Source organism: Leptinotarsa decemlineata, unplaced genomic scaffold (assembly GCF_025532065.1).
Source record: "Leptinotarsa decemlineata unplaced genomic scaffold, Ldec_3_MD MMD2_P_RNA_scaffold_5, whole genome shotgun sequence".
Taxonomy (NCBI): domain Eukaryota; kingdom Metazoa; phylum Arthropoda; class Insecta; order Coleoptera; family Chrysomelidae; genus Leptinotarsa; species Leptinotarsa decemlineata.
Window position 1 is genome coordinate 3,672,642 of NW_027412532.1, and position 20,637 is coordinate 3,693,278.

The window sequence follows — 20,637 nt, forward strand, 5'->3', positions numbered from 1 at the left end:
TCATTGTTAGTTGACTTGTGTGAATGTAATTCCGTTATTTTCATTAAAAATATTCACGCTATTTGTTTTTTTTTTCATCAGGCGGCACTTTATTGTTGAAATCATAAAAAAAAGATATATTGTGACTGTTAGCTGTGTGAGTTTTCGAATTTTTGAGTTGTCATAACTTTGTTAATAATGAATATTTTTTCATGAAATTTCGGTCACACCTATTTAGAGGCACTCTGAATCCAGTGGCGTAGTGATTTTTTCAATAAAAAAATCGCTAATAAAAAATCCCGATTTTCGACTAAGAAAAAATGTAGTAGTATGCTCTGAAACTTTAATAAACATTTCAAATTTTGTCCCAAGGTGGACCGTTTAGTACTTGACATTAAAAAAAAATTATTAAAATCGATTTTCAACTTAAAATTTTAGGGGGGTGTTTCCATTGAAAATGGGTCACACTGTATATTCAACCAAACGCAATAAACAAAAGAAAAAGTGAAGTAATTTCAGTACCTTCTGTTAATTTAAATATGGACTTTTCTAACTTTTTTAGAAATAAAATCTTTTACGACTTCTTCAATGTGGACCTTTTCCAATACATTTCCAATGGCATTTTCAATTGCCATTATCGACAGTGAATTTAAGCGATGTTGAGACATTGTTGCTCGAAGAGAAATTTTTAACAATTTCAATTTTGAAAAATTTCGTTCTCCTATCGCCTTTGTTATCATCAAACTTCTATAAATTTGCAATGCTATCATAAAATTTGGGAAAGTTGATTGAACCATATTATTAAGGATCAATTTATACGATTATTCAGCAGCTAGTACCATCTCGTTTATAAATTCATGCTCAATGTCCTCGGAATAATGCTCACAAAATTTTGTACAAGCCTCTTTGATTTGATCCTCCGACTTTATTAAGAAATCTGTTAAAAATCCAAATAGAGAATTAACTTCCTGATAGCTTTCTAGTCGTCGTGTCAATTCTGAATGCAGCACGTCTAGTACTGGTAAATAAGTTTCGATTTTCAACTTCTCTCTTCCCCTGAAAGCAGTTCTTCTGCAGGCCCGTCATCATGATGCCTTTTCCTTCTTCGTACGGGCTGATTTTCATCACTGTTACTAGTATCACTTATCTCAGATGCCTTCAACTCGTAGTCGTCAAATGAATCTCGTTGCGAAAGCAAAAAATCTAAAAGCGATTTTAAAAGATCAACGGCCGTTCTTTCAAGACGAAGATTCAATCTTCCTCTTGAAGATGATTACTTGGTGATCGAAACACGTGTCGAGGTGTTGAAAATAACGATTTGATGTTGGGAAAGAAACTCCAGTAATATTCATTACTACACCAAAGGTTCCAAACAGTACATCATAAGATTTATTCTCTCGTTGAGTTTTCAAGACAGTGTTCATAAAAAGAACGAATACTCTACTCTTATTCAGAGTAAACACAAAGCATAAAGTCTTTTTCAATTCACTGTCGTAAAACGCTCCTGATAGCATCCTACGAATCGGGGATTTCCTCAACGTAAAACGACATAAACAGTCCGCCTACTCGCTGCGTTCCGAATTTTTAATATATTTTTGGTGTATGTGAAAATCGTGAGTCTTCAAACAAGGAGCACACTAAAACTTTTTTTAATTTACCTTACAATCGCAAAACTCACATATTGTAATTAACGTATTTCGAGAGTTTCGGAATTATTACGCTACAAATTATTATCACGCTACGGAAGCTTACCGAACGCACCCAACGTATCGGGGATACCCCCAACGTGAATGAAGTCCAGATGCGTTCCGAAGGATTATATTAGTTCTAATATTAGATACTAGATGGTTCTGTATGTATAAAGTGTAACATGCGTTGAAAAAAAAAGGATAGTATTGTTGATTATCATTGCTGCAGTGGGCCTCTGTCGATCCTGGGCCCCTGTCGCTCCTGGGCTCCTAGGAAGTTGCCTACTCTGCCTTAAGGTTAATCCGGCTCTGCCCTGAAGTTGCTGGATTCCATCCAGAAAAGAGTCATCCGCCTGATTGAAGACGCGAACATCATGTGCAACCTTGATAGCCTGGAATATAGAAGAAAGGTTGGAGATTTGTCTCTATTTCATATGACTTTTACATGAAAGAAGTGTTTTTTACTTATTTCCATTAGTTGTTTAGTTATGGCATGTTTATTTTCAACTGTCCTCTGTAGGATTAGCACATATTATTAGAAAGGAACTCTGCTCCAAAAATATCTCGAGGCTGTTAGATTCTGTGTAAAAAGAGATCCTTTTTCTAAATTGCGTTCAGTTTATCTTCGTTGATTATTCACAATAAGAAAGCTAATAAATCAAAATATCAAGTAACATATGACAAAACGTCGTATATATTCAGATCAGAAAACTGATAAATAATTCAATTGTTGAAAACCAATTAACTCCTCACAACATTGATTTATTGATTCATGAATGCAAACATATGAAAGTGTCTCTACAGTAGTACTTGCTTATATAATTATTGTTCGCGAAGTGGGTGACCCAATTTCAAAATATGTATTTTAGGTGTATTTATAATTTCGCTTCATTGCGTTGTAGATATTCTCATTGAATTATTCTCTCACATTGAAAAATTGGAAAATTCCTGATTCACGAGTATATACTGTGTCCAAGATAAGAATGAACAGCATGGGGATATCGGAAACGCTAAGTGATACGGGGTCGGTTGAATGGGGAATGTTCCTCAATTTGGGTTATTACAGCAAATGCAAGTTTGAACAAAATGAAGTTGAGTTTGATTCATGAGGTTTTCAAATTCACTTCGAAAAGTATTCAAATTTATGATTCAAATGTTGTGTTTTAATTTTTAAAGGAATTTGTTTCCAATTCACATATTGGCAACAGCGCCTATATCAAGTTGAAATAATTTATACGTACCTAGATATTCTAGTTTAAAAAAGGAAAATTATCTTTATAAATCAACAATTATGGCAAATATAAATTATAGATCAAAACCACTCCACAAGCCACATAAACAACACTTTTGTTTTTATTTATATAGAGGAAGATAGGTTAGGTGCACGAAATGTCATATGTCACAGAATGTCTCGGAACTCGGAACATAAGTAAACAGAACAGCACGCCTCTGAAATATGTCATCTTTGTTTGTCTCATACAGGTAACAGATTCATTGTCCTTTATTAGCTATAACCGATGTTGCCAAATGGTGAAATAGAAACGAATCCCTTCAAATGTTGAATGCATTATTTCATTTCTCTTTTTCGAGTATTTAAATGATTTTTTAAAGAAAAAGGTTGAAATGATAAGTTTAAAATGCGTTGTTTTAGAGCTCTTTTATGAAAACTACTTGATTTTCGTCGGGAGGAACATTTCCCATTGGAGAACAGTAGCACATTTATGTGCCTAATAATATGCCATTTAGAAAGTTTCGAGTAGTTCCGGAGATATCCGAGAAAAACCGAAATTTGAGAATTTCATTTAATTGTTAAAAAAAAGCACTCTGCCATGGCCACTTTTTCAAGACTACACGATAACGTAAGCAGAATTTTCCTGCATCGTTTCGTCTTTTAGAAAACATCGACACCTTTGTATTTTTATATGGGCCGCAACTACAGTTTACGACTCCATTTTTCATTGTGAATACAGCAACGTATCACATACTATGATTTCATAACCATTTCTTGAGCAAAATGAAAAGTGATTACTTAACCTGCTTTTTTCAATTTTAGATAGTTCGCGCTGGAAAACATTACATAATTCATTTATAGATTTATTGAGAAAATACATCCAACAGGTCATGAGACCCAATTACAGGAGTACATGATACAAAATGAAAAGCTATATTCTGTTGTCATAAAAATACTGTTAGTCGGTAGAATTTTTGACATATTACCGTTCCTGCTTTTACATCTCATTACCTACCTGATTTGTGTTAAAAATGAAAAACGGCGGCTTTTCGAGTACTGAAAAATTTGATATGTGGTCAAGTTACATTTTGTGCCAAAGAAATTGTGTTGATGCTGTTATATTAGCAATATATCCACACTCCAAATAACAGAATATTCTTGAATAACAGAAAAGAAAAATATTCCACAGTTTTGAAAATCTTGGATTAAGAATCGTCGAAGTTTCAAATATAGCCATTCCTAAAAATTACTTATCACAAATTTGAAAAGACACGGTGGCTGGAAGTCTACCAATGTCGCCGAAGGATATATAGACATTTTATTTACGAACAAAATCTAAATTGACAAGACCATTCAAAAATTATCAGATGAAAACGGTCCTCGTTCTAACTTCGAAAAAAGGCATTTAAAATCACCAGACATTTCAAACGAATTGAATCCCTTCATTTTTAGCTATTATTGAATTTTCATATAAATAATAATCTAAATAAGAATTAGAATGTTTCTGTTGGCACCTATCTTCTGTGTGAATTTCAATATTCAATGCAAATACGAATTAGATTGTTCAAAATTGTGTTCAAAGAAATATAATTGAAAATGAATGGATGAATGAATGAATGAATGAATGAATGAATGAAGACATGTGTCTCATTGATTTTTGAATATACACGTTTGTCGAAAAAATGGTGTACGCAACACGTCCAAAAAAAGTATTTTCCGGACTTGTGATGTAAATTACTATACTTTTTGTAAGTGAAATTACAGTCTTCAAATTCATTTTGATGTATCATTGTTCTTAAGGAATTTAAATTCTTGAAGGCATTCGTTATCCTATTTCAACGACATTGTGTAGACATGTTGAAATATGATAATTTGCGGATAAACTTGCATAAGTCGAATTCTAAACTTGCCCTATTAGAAAATGATAAATGCGATGGGATAAAAACATGCATTCAATTAACACTGAACGCCGTCGAAGTGAACCCGTAAAGTATAATAAATGTGTTAATTAACGGAAATGGCGTTACTACCGAACAAAACACATCGACAAATGTTATGATCGGTTGGGAATTTGAACTTCAGAAATAATTGAATACAAAATAGAGAGATACTGAAAATATTCTAAGAATTATTACACTCTCGAACATTAATATAGGAGCAGAAAAAACCCCTTCTATAAAGAGTCTGCAGTACACTGGTGCAAAAGCTGAATGGTGCATTTTTGAAAACGATGACATTTACCTCATCATGACCAGAATCTTGGGCAATGCTTCAGTATTCGTCCAATGATACACTCTCGAACATTAATTCAGGAGCAGAAAAATCCTCTTTAAAGAGTCTACAGTACAGTTGTGCAAGATGAATGGTGCATTTTTGAGATCGATGACATTCACCTCATCATGAGCAGCATCTTGGAAAATGCTTCAGTATTCGTCCACTGATATACCCTCAAGAATTGATTCAGAGGCAGAAAAACCCTCTTTAAAGTATCTACAGAGCACTTGTGCGAGACGAATATGGTGCAATTTTGAGAACGATAACATTTACCTCATCATACCAGAATCTTGGGCAACGATGCACTCTCGAAAATCAATACAGGAGTAGGAATAACCCCTTTTTTGAATAGTCCATAGTACAGTGGTGCTTGGTGTCCAGAATCTTTGGCAATGCTTCAGAATTCGTCTAATAATACATTCTCAAAAATGAATTCAGTTGGAAGAAAACTCCCTTCCATAAAAGAGTCTGCAGTACACTGGTGCAAAGTGACTGGTACATTTTCCAGTACGATGATAGATATTTCATACACTTCACAAAATTGATTTCTCGTATTGTGGATTGTAGAGTTGAGAGAGTGGATAATATTTTTTCCTGAAGGTGAACTAAGAACTGAGATAAACGTTGTGCTACAAGTAAATTAGCTTTGTCTATCGCTGATATTGCTTTTGAACCATCTTCGTGTGTTGATGAGGATAATGTAGGTCGTGTTCAGTCACTTTCCACCCAAAACTGTTGGGAACTGGTTGACAAACCTAATACTAATTCTTGACACTGTTATTTTTGTGCCACTATCGGCAGACGACATATTGAGAGGCTGAAAAGTTTGTCGTTAGAAGTTTGCATGTACGCATCAATGCCCCACTGGTTGAAAACAGAGAGAAAAATTGTCCTGAGGATAATTTTATTCAACAGATCAGCAGCCCAACCTTGTCTCTTTTTGAAATTTACTGAAATAAGTTGTGATGAAATGACCCTAAAGAAAATTTTACGGCGAATACGTGAAGTTCAGGAATGGTTCGAAGCTGTTGAACTGTCTGAAATATAAAATTGAATACTCAGTCTTTATATTCTCGAACATAGATTAGAACTCAGCTCTAATGGAAATTGGTGGTCATACAGGAATCGAAGTTATCTGCATTCTCAGTTTGGTGGCAATGGATGGTGCAACTTCTGCTTGATAAATTCATTTCAATCCATGAATAAGTACTCATCAGCCCCTATTTCATTTTTCTGGTATTGATGTGGAATTTTGATGGTTCAAATGGTATTTTCACTTGCCTCTATCATGTTGATACTTGCTTAAAACGTTGCAACACTCCAAATGTATTGATCTTTTCGTCTTAGGAGTATTCCTTTTATGAGTGAGCATCACCTTTTGTTAAGTAATACCGATAATACCAAAACTGTCATTGTGAAAGTGTTCAATATCAAAGATGAAGTAGTTACTTGCAACTCGAAGGACTTATGTATCGGATCAATATCGAGGTTCAAAACAACTGAACAATTGAAATATTCTAATTGGTAGGCAATCAAGATTTTATTGCCAATAAATATTTAATGTTCAATAAACATACTTTTTACCGAAGGAAATGCATAATGCAAACTTTTGTCGACGCGTATGTTATTGGTACAGTATCTGCGAATGCCGGAATGTTTGCCCCGCGAAGTGGTCAGCATTGAACTGGGCGCGCCGGTATATAAAGATTGTCTATACTTGGTGTTATTTTAGTTGTCGCCTACTCACTTGGGGTTGGCTAAAAAGTGGCTAGACAGTGATCTACTGACACATCGCAGAGATGTCTTCTTCAACTACAATTTTAATGGCAAGTTCAAAATTTTTACTCCTTTTGTCATACCATCATTTTTTTATGAATCGATAGTGAATCTACATATACGGAATATATTGTTGATTTGTCTTTTCAAAATAAGGAACATTTTTCATCAACGGCTCTGAATCTTGTGTTTTTCTTCAATTTTTACTATAAAAGCAAGGTTTTCATGAAATTTCATTATTATTACAGTAAACCCCTTTTTGTCAAACGAGTCGAATTCATCACATTCAATACTGATGACTTGTTTATTCAGAGCAGTTTGGGAATAATACAAAATAAATATTTAGGAATTTTTTGAATTATAGTACCTATCTGAATTATTTCCATCAATTTATTTTGTCTTTCAACAACAAAAATTGAAAGCAAGGTGCTGATTGTCCATGTCAAAGGTACTGAGGCAACTCGTGTAGAATTTACCATACAATATCATCAAATATTTTTCGGGTAAAATTCATCATAAGAATTCCAAATTTATTTTTTCAAATTATGAAACTACTATTTATTACTTATACACACATTCATTTCTGTTTCTTCGTCTTGGTTAGTCCTAGGAAGCTAGAATTTGGTATTTAGGTGCTTCTTATGACTTAGAATCTCACTAAGAGTTGGCAAAAAACAAACATAAATTCAAAGAATAAAATAAAAAATGCATCTGCGGCTGAATACCTGAATTTAAAAAAAAAATATTAATTTTATTACAGAAGTGTATAATGGCTGTATATAATGTCAAAAAATAGTTCAAACAAAAATTAAAGCATATCTAATGTTTATTCTAGTACAAATACACTGAGTACGCAATTATTTCAGAAAGTTTCATCCATGTGGATTTTTCTACGGAGAAATTTTGGTATCAACCTTTTGACATAATCTGTCAGTTATGATTGCAAATTACATATACCAAGACTTTTTGCTGCATGATTTCGTGTAACATGTACATAGCTTCAAAATGAAAATATGTATTTAAAACTGAAGAAACTGATTACAGGTTTGAAAAATATCTATCTATCTCTTTTCATCATATTGAAAATCAAAGCACTTCGTTTACAGTTTTAATTTTCTCAGTAACGAATTGAATCGAATCAAACTGAAAACAATAAATCAATTTCTGAATTAGGACATGACATGAATAATCAGGATATTTCATCAAGGCTTGGCAATAAATTTGGATATTGATTCATCGAAATAGTGAAGAGAAATGATTCAAGAAAGTTTTCAATGTTACTACCGAAAATAAGTTGATCAAGGTTAATTGCCCATCTATCAATGAAACCAGATAAAATTTATTATATTACCAAATCTGGTATACAATAAACTTCAGTTCAGAAAATAAACATGGTTCACTGAATAGAAAGAACTTTTGTTATTATCATTTGAAACAATTATAGAAGTGCACTTTTCTTCTAGTTCCTAACGTATTTTTATAATTCTCAGATTTAGCAAACCGGCGTTTCTATTTTTGATCAAACAACAACCAGAATTAATTCCAGCAGCTCAAAACAGTCATACTGTAGTTTTTCACAACCTAATATTCAAAAGAGTAGGTACTGACATAAAATGTCTTGCTTGCTTCCTTTCTTGGCATATTTCCCACATTTTTTTCAACGATAGACAAGTGGAAAGCTAAAATATTTTTTTTCCAAAAAACTGTACTTTAAAAATATTGCCTCTTCAATTCAAATTTTACTTCTGTTGTGGAAAAAAGATAATTCATTTCATAATGGAGATCTAGGAGCCTTCACTGAAAAGTGAAGTGACCTCTCCAAGAAAAAACAGTCAGCCACGGATGCTCGCAAAAATGTTTGGTGATATTAACAGGAGAACCAAAATTACCCAATTTCTTGGTGTAGATCAGCAATATTTCACTGTGAGACGTTAGAAATATCACCCAGGCAACATCATGCAATATTTTTTTTATATTTCACTTGTGATTATGCTGATTCATGTGAGGAGGATGCCGCCAAATATACCTACTTTAAGGTGTTCTGATTCCACCAGGAGAAGACCAAATCGTTTGATTGGTAAACCATTCATTGACAATGGTTGAATAATTGCTGCTCAGAAATGCTTCGCCAATGATAGTATGATCATAGCCCTTTCAATAGGGGAGTTTTATTTGGAGAGCAAATAATTTGCTTGAATGATCCTTAGGGAACCTCGTTCATCATTTACATTCGGGGTTAGTCTATCCGTTAGATGGCATGTATGGAAAAACGCCAAATGGGAAGATAGTCGCAATGTCCTACTCGTTTATGTTGAGGTTGATATGAAAATGCTGGGCTCCGATATCATCTAGTTGTGTGCTTATAATGAAAACTGCAGAGTTAAACAGAAGAAAAATCTCGTTCAACGGTCAATAAGAAAGATGTAGAGTTTTCCATCTGTAGAAGAGATACAGTTTTTGTAAGTTAAAATGCTATTGCCTTTTCCTACTCAGAGTTGTTTTTGTTAAAAACCCACTGATGGGTTTTTAACCCATTAGTACCACTGATGAGAACTATAGTACGATACGCATAGAAAGGAAGTACTATTGAAAAGTTCAAAATTTTTTTTTTGGGTCTTTGATATAATTACCAACATCAAGTAATATGATATCCACTTTTGTTCCGCTCGAACCCCTATTAAACAATGTATTCACAATCTGCTATGTAGTTTTTGTTGGCTTCTCTGAATTATCGATTTGATTCTGAAAGAATTATTTTTTTGTTGAGATGCTTGATTTGGCATGTTTTTGTTCAGAGAATACATATAATTCACTCAGAGATGAGTACATTTCATCCTATACAAGTGTTAATAAACTCATATATTCATAATTCTAATAACGTTTATTTCGCCATCTTTTCTTGATACAACAATTCTTCTTCTCTTTTTCTATATACGTTTTTCATCCTCACCGACCAAACTGATCGGGAGCGTTCCAAAGAGAGCACGATATAAATGTACAGTATTCCAACAACAAGTCTTTGAGGTTTCGACTTGATCTCCTAAACTCATCTGTAAACCAGTTCTTTTATTTTCAGAATAATTCTTGTACTTTGTGAGAAAATGGAATCTAAAATGATGAGAAAATATTTTCCATTATTTCTCATGCCTCATTTATGACGATGAAACGTTATCATTCGTAAATGATATGAAGAAAATACAAGGAAGTTGTGTATAGGATCTTCTCAGAGTCTTGCAATGAGATTAGAAATATAGAGATAGATCTGACCAAGAATATTACATAATATATCAAACGTATAGAATCAAAAAATGAAAACCATAAACACGGGATGAAGAAATTATTAAAAATAAGAAGAAATCAAATGTATACATCACCGAAAAGTTCAGGGACCACTGATTTACTATCATAGTGTACCATACAAGCAAACAAATGTCAAAGTGATGTCAATTCAATATGTAAACTATTTGTTAAAATTTGTTTTTCCATCAACTAATTGTTGCCCCATACGAACAACAACTCTCAGAAGTTGAAACTTGTGCGAGGTCTTACTTTTCAACGTGTGATTCCTAACACGGTACACATTGTAACCCTACTGGAAAACCTCATTTCCAAATCTCCTGATTTCAAATACTTAAATTCAATACATTCGTCTGTGAGATGGGGAAGGACAAGATATTTATGGTCAATCACGAAAAAAAATCGCCTCGCGAGATCTATTCAAAGCAGTCGTGCCTGAACGGTGAACTTTGCGTGCAGATTTTTTTCTACAATTGAGAAATGGCATTTGTTTGTGTGCCAAGAATAATAATAAGCCACGATTTCCTTATTGGGTGTATAATTTATAAGGTTCCCAGACGGTAATCAATGTATACGTGTTGTCTGAGTTATGTACGATCAGCGATGAAAAATTATAACTTGTTTCGAAGTAGTTTTCGACTTTTTTCTATGTTCAAGAACAAGGAATCAACCTGATGAAAAATAACGATAATTTATGATGTTGATATTTATGTTGTTATGATTTCAATGATGATAGTGATCTGTTTTTCCACAAATGAAAAATGATGATAGTAATCAGGAATCACCAAGTAATTGATTACACATATCTGTGTTTCCACAAAACAGTAAAACGTGTTTCACTATACAGTACCTACTATAAATAAATAGGATTTTTTTGAATTTCCGGAACAGATAGAAATTTGATTTGGATTTTTTTAAAAATAATAATTCGATATACATGGTAACTTATCTTTGAATAAATACGTCATCATTGATCTTTTCGAATCTAATACTTTATTTGTTTTCAATTTTCTGAAGTTATTTTGCTGAGTTGATGTCAAAAATCTGTCATGAGTATATAAATATAAATATCAGAGTAAGAATGAACCTTTATGTATGATGGAATTGGCCTATAATTGATGAAAATCCATAATTAAAGTATTTAAAAAACACTTTATTGTGAGATTTTCACAGAACAATTTTACAAAAATGCATCACTTGTTTCGTCAAACAAGGGTTCTTCCGGGTTTATCTTTACTGACTATATTCTACATATTCAATGCTTTATATACCTTATTTTACAATTTGAAGTACCAAAGTTTGTAATGAATTACCTGATCTAATATGCCGCTTTCCACATTTGAAAAAATATTTAGTAACGGGGAGTTATTCAATTCTAATTGATCATTCTATAAATCACCCAAATTCTTGAATCTACTGATTTCTAAACATTCTAGAAGATTGAGTTTCAAACTCTTCTCTTCTAAATGTAACACATCGTATTCATGATTGAACTCATGCCCTTCTGCTAAAAGGTAGTATGTAACTGTGGAATTGGTCTCTCTATTTACAAAACTACTTCAATTATCTTTAATTCTTTGGGAAAATGTCCCTGTTTGGCTAATATACAGTTTTGGACAGGTGCCATAAGTCAGCTTATATACTCTTGATCTTTTAGTACGTAATTCACTACAAAAACTACAAAAAAACTACTGTGTTAATGAAACATGTGATTTTTTTTTTATAAAAAGATCTGTCTAGAATCTGTTTCTCTGTCGAAACTTGTGCGAGCTGAGGATTACCGAGGTCTCACTTTTTGACGTGAGATTTCTAAATAAAGCTTGTGTGAAATTAAATAGTAATGTGTAGTCTATGAAATTACTATGGATCTTCATCAAGTACCGGCCGTGTCAATTAGAAAAAAAAGATAAATGATTATTAATATGATAACTTCAATTATTTATTTACTTTTCAGCAAGTTTTTGAAACTCTGGTTGATAAAAATATTGTTTATTGCTGAAGATGTTTGTATTAGATTTTTTTTTATATTTCTTTGAAGTTCCCTCATGTCGACCCTGATTATATTGTAGTAATATTTCTGTATACTTTATTCACACATACAATAATTTATACTCCATTTATCTACCGTATTGAAGAGATTATTTTTGAGCTGATAACATGTCAATCTACAGTAATGAAGTCGATAAAATAATGCTGTGATTCAGCTCAATTACTTATATCGTGATCCTGTTGAGAAACGTCTATTAAGTCATATTTCATAATATTCATTGTGGAAAATGAATAATGATGCACGTTTCCATTTTACCGCTAGATATGAATAACTGCATATATTGCATATGAATAGCCTCTCAATAACTACTCAGCATACCTCATAATAAAGAACGAGCTCGCTGTTTAATGGAATAATAATTCAAAACACATTATTTTGCTTCATTAACTCTGAAAGAATTTTAGTTATAGTATTATGAAATATGTTTAATATTTAGAAAAATACGAATAATTTCTATGAAAGGGCGATAATGTGGCTACAAGTAATGTCCTCGTCAAGGATATTGCTTTTTGCGTTTATGTTTCGAGTAATTGAATTTCTTCATCAACTGTTTGCTGAATTTATATCAGTCTGTATTAGTTTGATTATCGAAATCAGATTACCAGTTAATACTTGACTTCGGGTTGTCTCAAGGTTCAGTTTTGAGACCTCTTCCGTTTCCCATCTATTTTTTAGATTTTCATGTTTATGTGTTTGTTGAGGTTTTCCCTGAATTTCATCAGTTCGGACTTCCATTGTCTGATATTATATAAAATGATAAGAAATCCCTGAAAGAACTATTCATTTTTAATTCTATTTTTTATTTTTTTTTGGTTCTTTCAGGGATTTAAAATTATTTTATATAATATCAGGCATTGGTAGTCCGAACTAATGGAATTCATCACGAAACATTGTATATCATCTTCAAACAAACGAGGTTTTCCCTGTTTATGAAAGTATATGTGGTCAACTTCATTAGGTATATACATGTAACCGTGGAAATATTATTTTTAAAGGTGTCTCTGCAGGAGGTTTGGTAGAAAAGATTGTAAACGCGCCGTATGATTCTGTTTTGGAAAATGAAATTCACCTTTTCTTGTTCGCGGGAAATTTAAGAATCATTTGATTTTCAAATCTGTTGAAAACAAATCTTTTTTCCGCTAACGATAAGTTTTAGAAGTGGAAACTTGTACAAGCTAAGAATAACGGGGTCATACTTTTTAACGTACAATACCTAACACGGTTTTCAAAATTTCCCAATAAGATTCCAAAACCAATTTGGGAATTGAGTGAAAAAAGCAAAGATTGTTTTCAAAGTATCAAACACATAGTCTTTTATAACTCCATAGTCAGTAATATATGAGAGGACTCTTTAAAAGCCAGTATAGTTAGAAAAGTTTAGAAAGTACCGAAGATTTTGTTTCTCAGTTGCTCAATTCAACCAACTTAGTTCAACATCAACTTTTGATATTCAATTTCTGACAGGAATCAAACAATTGTCAAAGAAAAACCAGTCATCTTAACAGCTCAGCCAATCTAAGAAACCTGACTTAATTTCCCGTTTTGAAACAAATGATAATTATATGCTTTTAAAAAGCCGCTAATCGCTCAAATTGAGACCCCCTTGAGAAAAAACTTCAACTAATGGAGCATTAAGATATAAATAACGTTAATTGGCTGATAGAAGTGATATGTTCTCGCTGCATATTGCAACAGTGACCTTGCCTAGGCCCCTGTAAATGTTAACGCATGAGAGATTAATGATACAGTTTCTTCTTGTATTTTTCAGGCGTTTGCATGGACTGTATTCAGCGTTCAACTTGTAGCATCTCAACATCCCCCACAGTCCAGACATAATTCGTACGCTAGTATTCTACAGGATTCCAGGAATGAACCTACTCCCGATGGTATTTGAAATTTTTTTGGTAGCCCATATTTTCATTTCTTTTCTCCTTTTTAATAATTGATTCAATAATAATTTCCAGTTGCTAGTTGTAACTAGTTTATAAGTTCTAAGCAAAATATATTCAAGTGTGCAAGTGTGTCCGTTCCAATAATTGAAAATCGATTCAGGCATTTGTATCGCAGGAATTACTTCTGTGAAGAATCCTGCACTGACACCTGTCCGATATAATCCAACGCCTTTCGTGGTATTAGGCAGGGGAGTGGTTGATGTCTGATAGGTTTCTGTACATCAAGCTGTTACGTTTTCCACGTAGGTTTGACATTAATTGAGTACACTGTAGACTTGAACTCAACATTATTTCACTAGCAACACTAACAACACAACACAAACACTTTAACTGAAATTTCAGATCTCTAGTGCCTCATTAGAACACTTTGTATCGCATTTCCAACCTAAACTTCCCGATCTGCGTATTGGTAGTGTTCATACATTGCAATGGAAGTCTCTGGAAGCCGATAGGAAGGTTGGTGGAAGTCTTTCGAAGCGTCTTTCGATCGCGAAGCGCAAGTCGAGTTATGGCACGACCTTGGTCAAGGTAAAATCGACAGACGACGACCAGCGGCGCCAGCGTTGGTTTTTCGGGGGATGATTTACAACTCTACCTCCTTTTCTGGACTGCTGGTACATTGGTGATCCTTATGTTGGAAATGAGGTGAGATTTAGGTTTCTCAGGAATTCTGTCGAGTTGTGGCGCGACCTTGGCCAAGTCACAATCGACTGACGACGACCAGCGGCGCCGGTGTTATATTTTTCGAGGGATGATTTACAACTCTATTCCTTTTTCCGGACAACTGGTGCATTGGCGATCCTAGTGTTGGAAATGAGGTGGAGTTTGGGTTTCTCAGGATTTCTGTTATGTAACACTGAGAATGAAACCACGAAACATGTGAAAACAAAAACACTTTTGATGTTATGATGAAACTATTGTGAGACGTCAGCCAGACCCGTTTGTAGTTTTCCCGTTTCAGGGTTGATGCGAATTCCGAAAGCTGTACCAAATAAGGAATTTCCTAATAGTAACTCTTGTATCTGTAGAGTAGGGGGAGAGTGAGTGTAGGTCCACAGAATTTAGGCCTTATGTGACCCATTGTACATCCTCCCAAGGAGTTGTCCTCCTAGGCTATCGTCTATCCTGTCCTTTCCAGGAAGGTGGACAGGATTCTGGGAGACATCTCCTTTATATCAGCAGTTGTAGCCAAAACTCGCCAAACACACACTCTCTCAGACGATAATTCCGGACATTTGCCTAGGACATACCTGACAGATTCATCTTCCTGTTCACACATCCTGCATAGAGGTGTGTCCACTAGCCCCATATCGTGGAGGTGTTTCCTCAGTTGACAGTGGCCAGTCAGAAATCCTACTGTTAGGCGTAGATTTTTCGTAGATCATCCACATATATTTCTTCGGCGCCAGCTTTCCAAGGGTGATCCTGGCAAGATTGCATACTTTGATCTCATCCCATCTCTTCTGGGATTAAGCATGGGTGTGACGTTCGGCTAGTTCCGCAATTGTCGAAGTCATCAGGCCATAAGTATTTAGTCCAACCGCTTCCTTGGCTAAAGAGTCGGCGATTACCTTTACTATGATCGTGCCCTTTAATCCACTTCAGGATAATGTTACTATCTATCGAGGCTTTGGCTAAATCTTGGTGGCACTCTATTACTAGCTCTGAGGTAACACAGTGTCTGTTCAAGGCCAATAGGGCTACTCTCGGTGCAGATTGTTATGTTTTTGCCAGAAATTATATTCCTGGTTATTTCGTTTGTGTCGATTGAGATAACAGCCAGTTCTTTTTGAAACACGCGGGTATTTTTTCCCATTCTCCACTTAATCCTTAGGCTTAGTGATCTGGAGTACACTCCTAATTTCGAGCCTTCTTTGGTTTTCGAACCGTCTGTATGAATGCGTATTGCATTTGTAGCATCTGACTCTGTGTTCTATTTTATTTGTATTTTGTAGGGTTTATTAAACACAAACCTGGGTTCAATTGCATGGCGCTTCTCGCCATAGTGACTCTTGCATATGCTTATGCACCTCATCACCTCCACTTACCATCGTAGATGCTTCTGAGTCTGGAGTTGTTTTGGAGATGACATCGTTTCCATAAGGAAAGCATCTTTGGTGTTATTTCCCTCTACCCCTGCTCAGATTCTTCGATTTCAAGTTGAGGTGTATTTATAACTATAGCCAATGTATTAAACTCATAACATAATTTTTGAATGTCAGGTACTTTCGGTTACCACTACAAGACAGAAGATGGCATCACAAGTGTGGCTCGCGGAGATCCCAGCGGGGTTATTCACGGTACTTTCTCATATACGGATCCAACCGGACTGAAAGTCAATTACAATTACAACGCTGGTGCCAGGAATACTCCTGCTTCAGCTCCTGCATCAGGTCCAGCTCCTGCTCGCGCTGCAGCCCCAGCTCCAAAATATTACAACAACCCAGCACCAGTCCCAAGAGGAAGAGCTTCGCAACCAGTCTACAGGGAGGAACCACAGTACTACAGGTATACAGACTATTATATTTGGTTGAGAAAAAGTATTGTGTTTATTCTTCCAAGTCTTAGAACTGGTAAACCATTAAAATCCACAATGAAACAGATACAATATACCCTTCAGTGGACACTTCTGATGAACAGTTTGCTTGGTGTTCTTTACGGAAGGGAGACAAAACTGTAAGCTTATGCAGACAACCTTGTTATTTTGGTGAAGACCATGCCAGGGAGGGGTTTGCAAGCCTCAAAAGCATTGTGCTAGTTTCCTGTACCAGGTGGAGGAACCAAGATGATTCAACTCCACTTTCCTGAAATAATGAGGTTGTTTCACTTGATTAATGTTCTACACAATGCATTACAATATTTATGCTGAAGGATCTGTAGAAAATCTGTTTTCGAGATCAATGATTGGTATAGAGCAAATGTTTGGTGGCCGAAATCATTACGGCAAACAGTGCATATGAAGTTTCCTATCATACAAAATCAGGTTTGCCCGGCTACCTCTGGTGCCTTCAGCAAACCTATCTCCTGGTGAAAACTAACCTTAAAAAGTAATCCTTTGAAATATGTTTGCCAAGCAAATAACTCTGGAAGACTATGGAAGTGCTTGGCTTCTACCAGGTGGGTATTGATTTGTAAAAACTCTTTAATGAGGAGACTTAACAACTTGTTTTTTCCTGGCTATACTGTTCCAGAAAGCAATGAATCTGCTGACTCCCATGAGAGAGCACTGCAAACGGTTTCATTGAATCGAAATCTGCCAGAATATTTGCTTCAGCTCCTGTCAAATACTAGGAACTACATTGTTCGAAAAATTTTGGACTTATGGCTCACCAACTTATTAATGCATTTTATTCAGAAACTCAAAACACAACTCATTTCTGTCTTTCAATAGTAGACATACTTTTTTCTAGATATTTCCGTTGATACTTATATTTCCCTTTAAAACAATTGACTGCAGGGTGGTGGATATGTCGGTGTATTAGGTCTTTCGACCTAATGAAAATATGCTCACTAGTATATACTATTTTTTAGTGAACCTTCTCAAGATCAGTATGATGAACCAGTTCCACAGTACAGATCAAGAGCAAGACCTGTCTACAGCGAACCTGAGGATGCTTATCAATCAAGAAGAGGAAGACCTATTGCCAGGGAAAATGATATTTATGATGACTATAACTACAGGGGATAGATAATAATTAAAAGGGGTTTTCTATAAGTATGTTCATTGTGCCAAATTCTGACAGTGGAAACTAGTTTTGATTTTTAATGTACTTCATATTCATAAAAGGATGATTTTTTAGGACTTGACAATGTTCTGATTCCAAATGGAATTCAGTATATAGTGTTGAATGTATATTTGTATATTATACTGTTTTGAAATATTTTTGTACAGTTTTTGGATTTGTTTTCGAGTTCACGAAGATTGAACTCCATTAGTATGTAGAATGATTATATACTTCACTTTGTTAGGTCAGGTTTCCACTCTTTGTATAGAATTGAAAATAGTTTGAATATATTTCAAATTATCTATATAATTTTTTTTGTTTACCTTCAAAATGTGTTCATCAATTTGTAAGAGGCACTTTCTTCATTTGTGAATTTATGAAATGAAGTCAAACTTGACAAAAAAGTGTACCCCATCCAAAATACTCATTTCGAATTCAAGTTAAATCAGGAAATGAAATGTCCAGAAAAAAAATGTGTTTTGATCTGAACATCGCATTTCAAATATGAAATGACTGGAAAAAATGTTTCAATTCTTCGTTTTTCTATAAGTAATATTGGGATATCGCGTGTATATCTTACTTCTTCTATTTATGAAAAAAATCGTTGCCCAAAATTAGTTAACGAAATTCATAATACACTCAACAACCCGTTTTGTGAACTTCATCAGGAAGTTTCAAAGACAACGAAAAAATATAAAAGAAGGTGATCATTCCAAACGGTAAAAATTTTAAATTTCCAGGATATTTGAAACAGAGTAATTATGGATTTAATCTCATACCGATAATTGAATGTTAAAAACTCAAATATGAGACTCTTTCAAAACTGTTTCATATAATAGGTACTAACAAAAAACAGTCAGAACTCTAGCTATTTCTCAGTCCAGCTGTAATTCAATATATGCCGCGGTATTAGCCACAGAAATACTTGTTTTGATAAACATTCAATAATTCAATTTCTGTATGACTTTCATGTACGTGTACATATGATTAAAATTTTGAATGTAATTCGTAATATAGTCCTTTATGGTGTATAATTTTTTAAATGAATATTTTCATTGTCAAAAAATGGAGTGTGATAAAAACATCGTTTATTGGGGTATTAATTCCATCAATGGTAGGCAAAAAAATAATTTCGAATATTCCATACCAAACAAGCAAGGCTTTTTGCACAAAGAAGGTAAAATTCTGTATATAATTTGGTTACGATATTTTTTCTTATTTGTGTATCAATCAGTGTATGTCATATTTGAGAATTTAACTTTCTTTTATCCTTATTTCCAACTGCTCGAAAAGCTGTTAATATATCCAACCCATTCAACCATGCGTTTACATTTCCGAAATTTTTGGCTTATTGCAAAATCTTTTCAATACTGGGTAGAATATTCAACGTACCATAAAATCACTGTTATCTCTCGAAATCACATTTCTCAAAAATGAAAAAAGGGTGTTTGCTAAGTTTAAATACAGATATAAACACAGGAGGTGACAATTCAGGTTTGACTTTTGAGTATAATTCAAAAGAACTCAAACAGGTAGATTCTTTATGCTTTATTCAAATCAATACATCGTTATTACTTTCAGCAACAGAACACCCCTTGTTAGTGGGTGGTAAATAAGCAGATTACACAGTCGAAGAGATATTAGAAGATATTGACAAATATAAAAAATAATGAGAGATTAGAGAATAACTGAAAAGTTCGTTATTGAAGGCCACAGAAAAAAGTATATTGTTTTTAATATTATAAGATACTGTGATATTTTTTTAAACAATGTTGAATATCCTCAATTTTGAATTAGAGAAAATTTTCTCCTTACAAATGGCGAAGATGAAAAAAACTGGTTAGAATTGATATCACAGAAACATTAAAATATCTGTAATTTAAAAAGTTTTGTCCGTTTTTGTGGATCAAATTAATTCCTGCTGTGACAAAACTCTTCAGAATTGGATAAAGAAACTGGGATTGAAATTTAAAATAATAAACAAACGTCAAGCAGTTATGGAGGGCAGAAGAATAGTGGAATTGTGTAACAAATACTTAAAACAAATAACTAAATATGGACAAGAACAACGGCAAATTTTCTATCTGGACGAAACTTGGTATAACACTCCTGACACAGTTACGGAACGGTGAACTGATGGTTCGAAAATTTGTACGCCTAACATACCTGCTAACAAAGAATCGCGACTAATCATTGGGCATTGCGAAAGAAGTGAAGGATTGGTTCCGAATTCTTTGAAATCATGGGAAAAAACTTGGGGACTATCATAGGAACATGGAAGCTAGTCTAATGTAGTAGTTTCAATTATCATCCTGTTGTTTGAAGCCCTATTTTCCCAATCACATGAATAAACGAAATATTCATTGTATGTATTATTATATATATTTTTAGTATACATATAAGTATATACTGGGTGTTCCTTAAACATATGCTAATATTTAAGGCGGTAATTCTTAGACCCATTTTAAGGAAAAAACGTCCTATGGACGTATGTCCTAAACGCCTTGATTTTTGAGATACAGGGTGGCAAAGTTTTCAAAAATAATCAGTTTTTTAATAATAACTGAGATAATTTTGTAGACATCTTTGGCATATTTGGTACATATGTTCCATGTCTCAAGGCGCATTTTCTGAAGTACAATTTTCTTAATTTTCTCTGCCAGTG

The 20,637-nt window shown here is 34.0% G+C and overlaps 1 protein-coding gene across 1 annotated transcript; it reads left to right on the forward strand.

The window, feature by feature from the left end:
* The first annotated feature begins 6,853 nt into the window (after positions 1 to 6,853).
* On the forward strand, positions 6,854 to 18,128 carry LOC111511027 (uncharacterized). Its single transcript, XM_023167041.2, has 4 exons — positions 6,854 to 6,998; positions 14,064 to 14,181; positions 16,470 to 16,755; positions 17,779 to 18,128. The coding sequence occupies exons 1-4, from the start codon at positions 6,972 to 6,974 to the stop codon at positions 17,933 to 17,935; spliced, it is 588 nt and encodes a 195-aa protein (XP_023022809.2). The 5' UTR covers positions 6,854 to 6,971; the 3' UTR covers positions 17,936 to 18,128.
* The last annotated feature ends 2,509 nt before the right edge of the window (positions 18,129 to 20,637 follow it).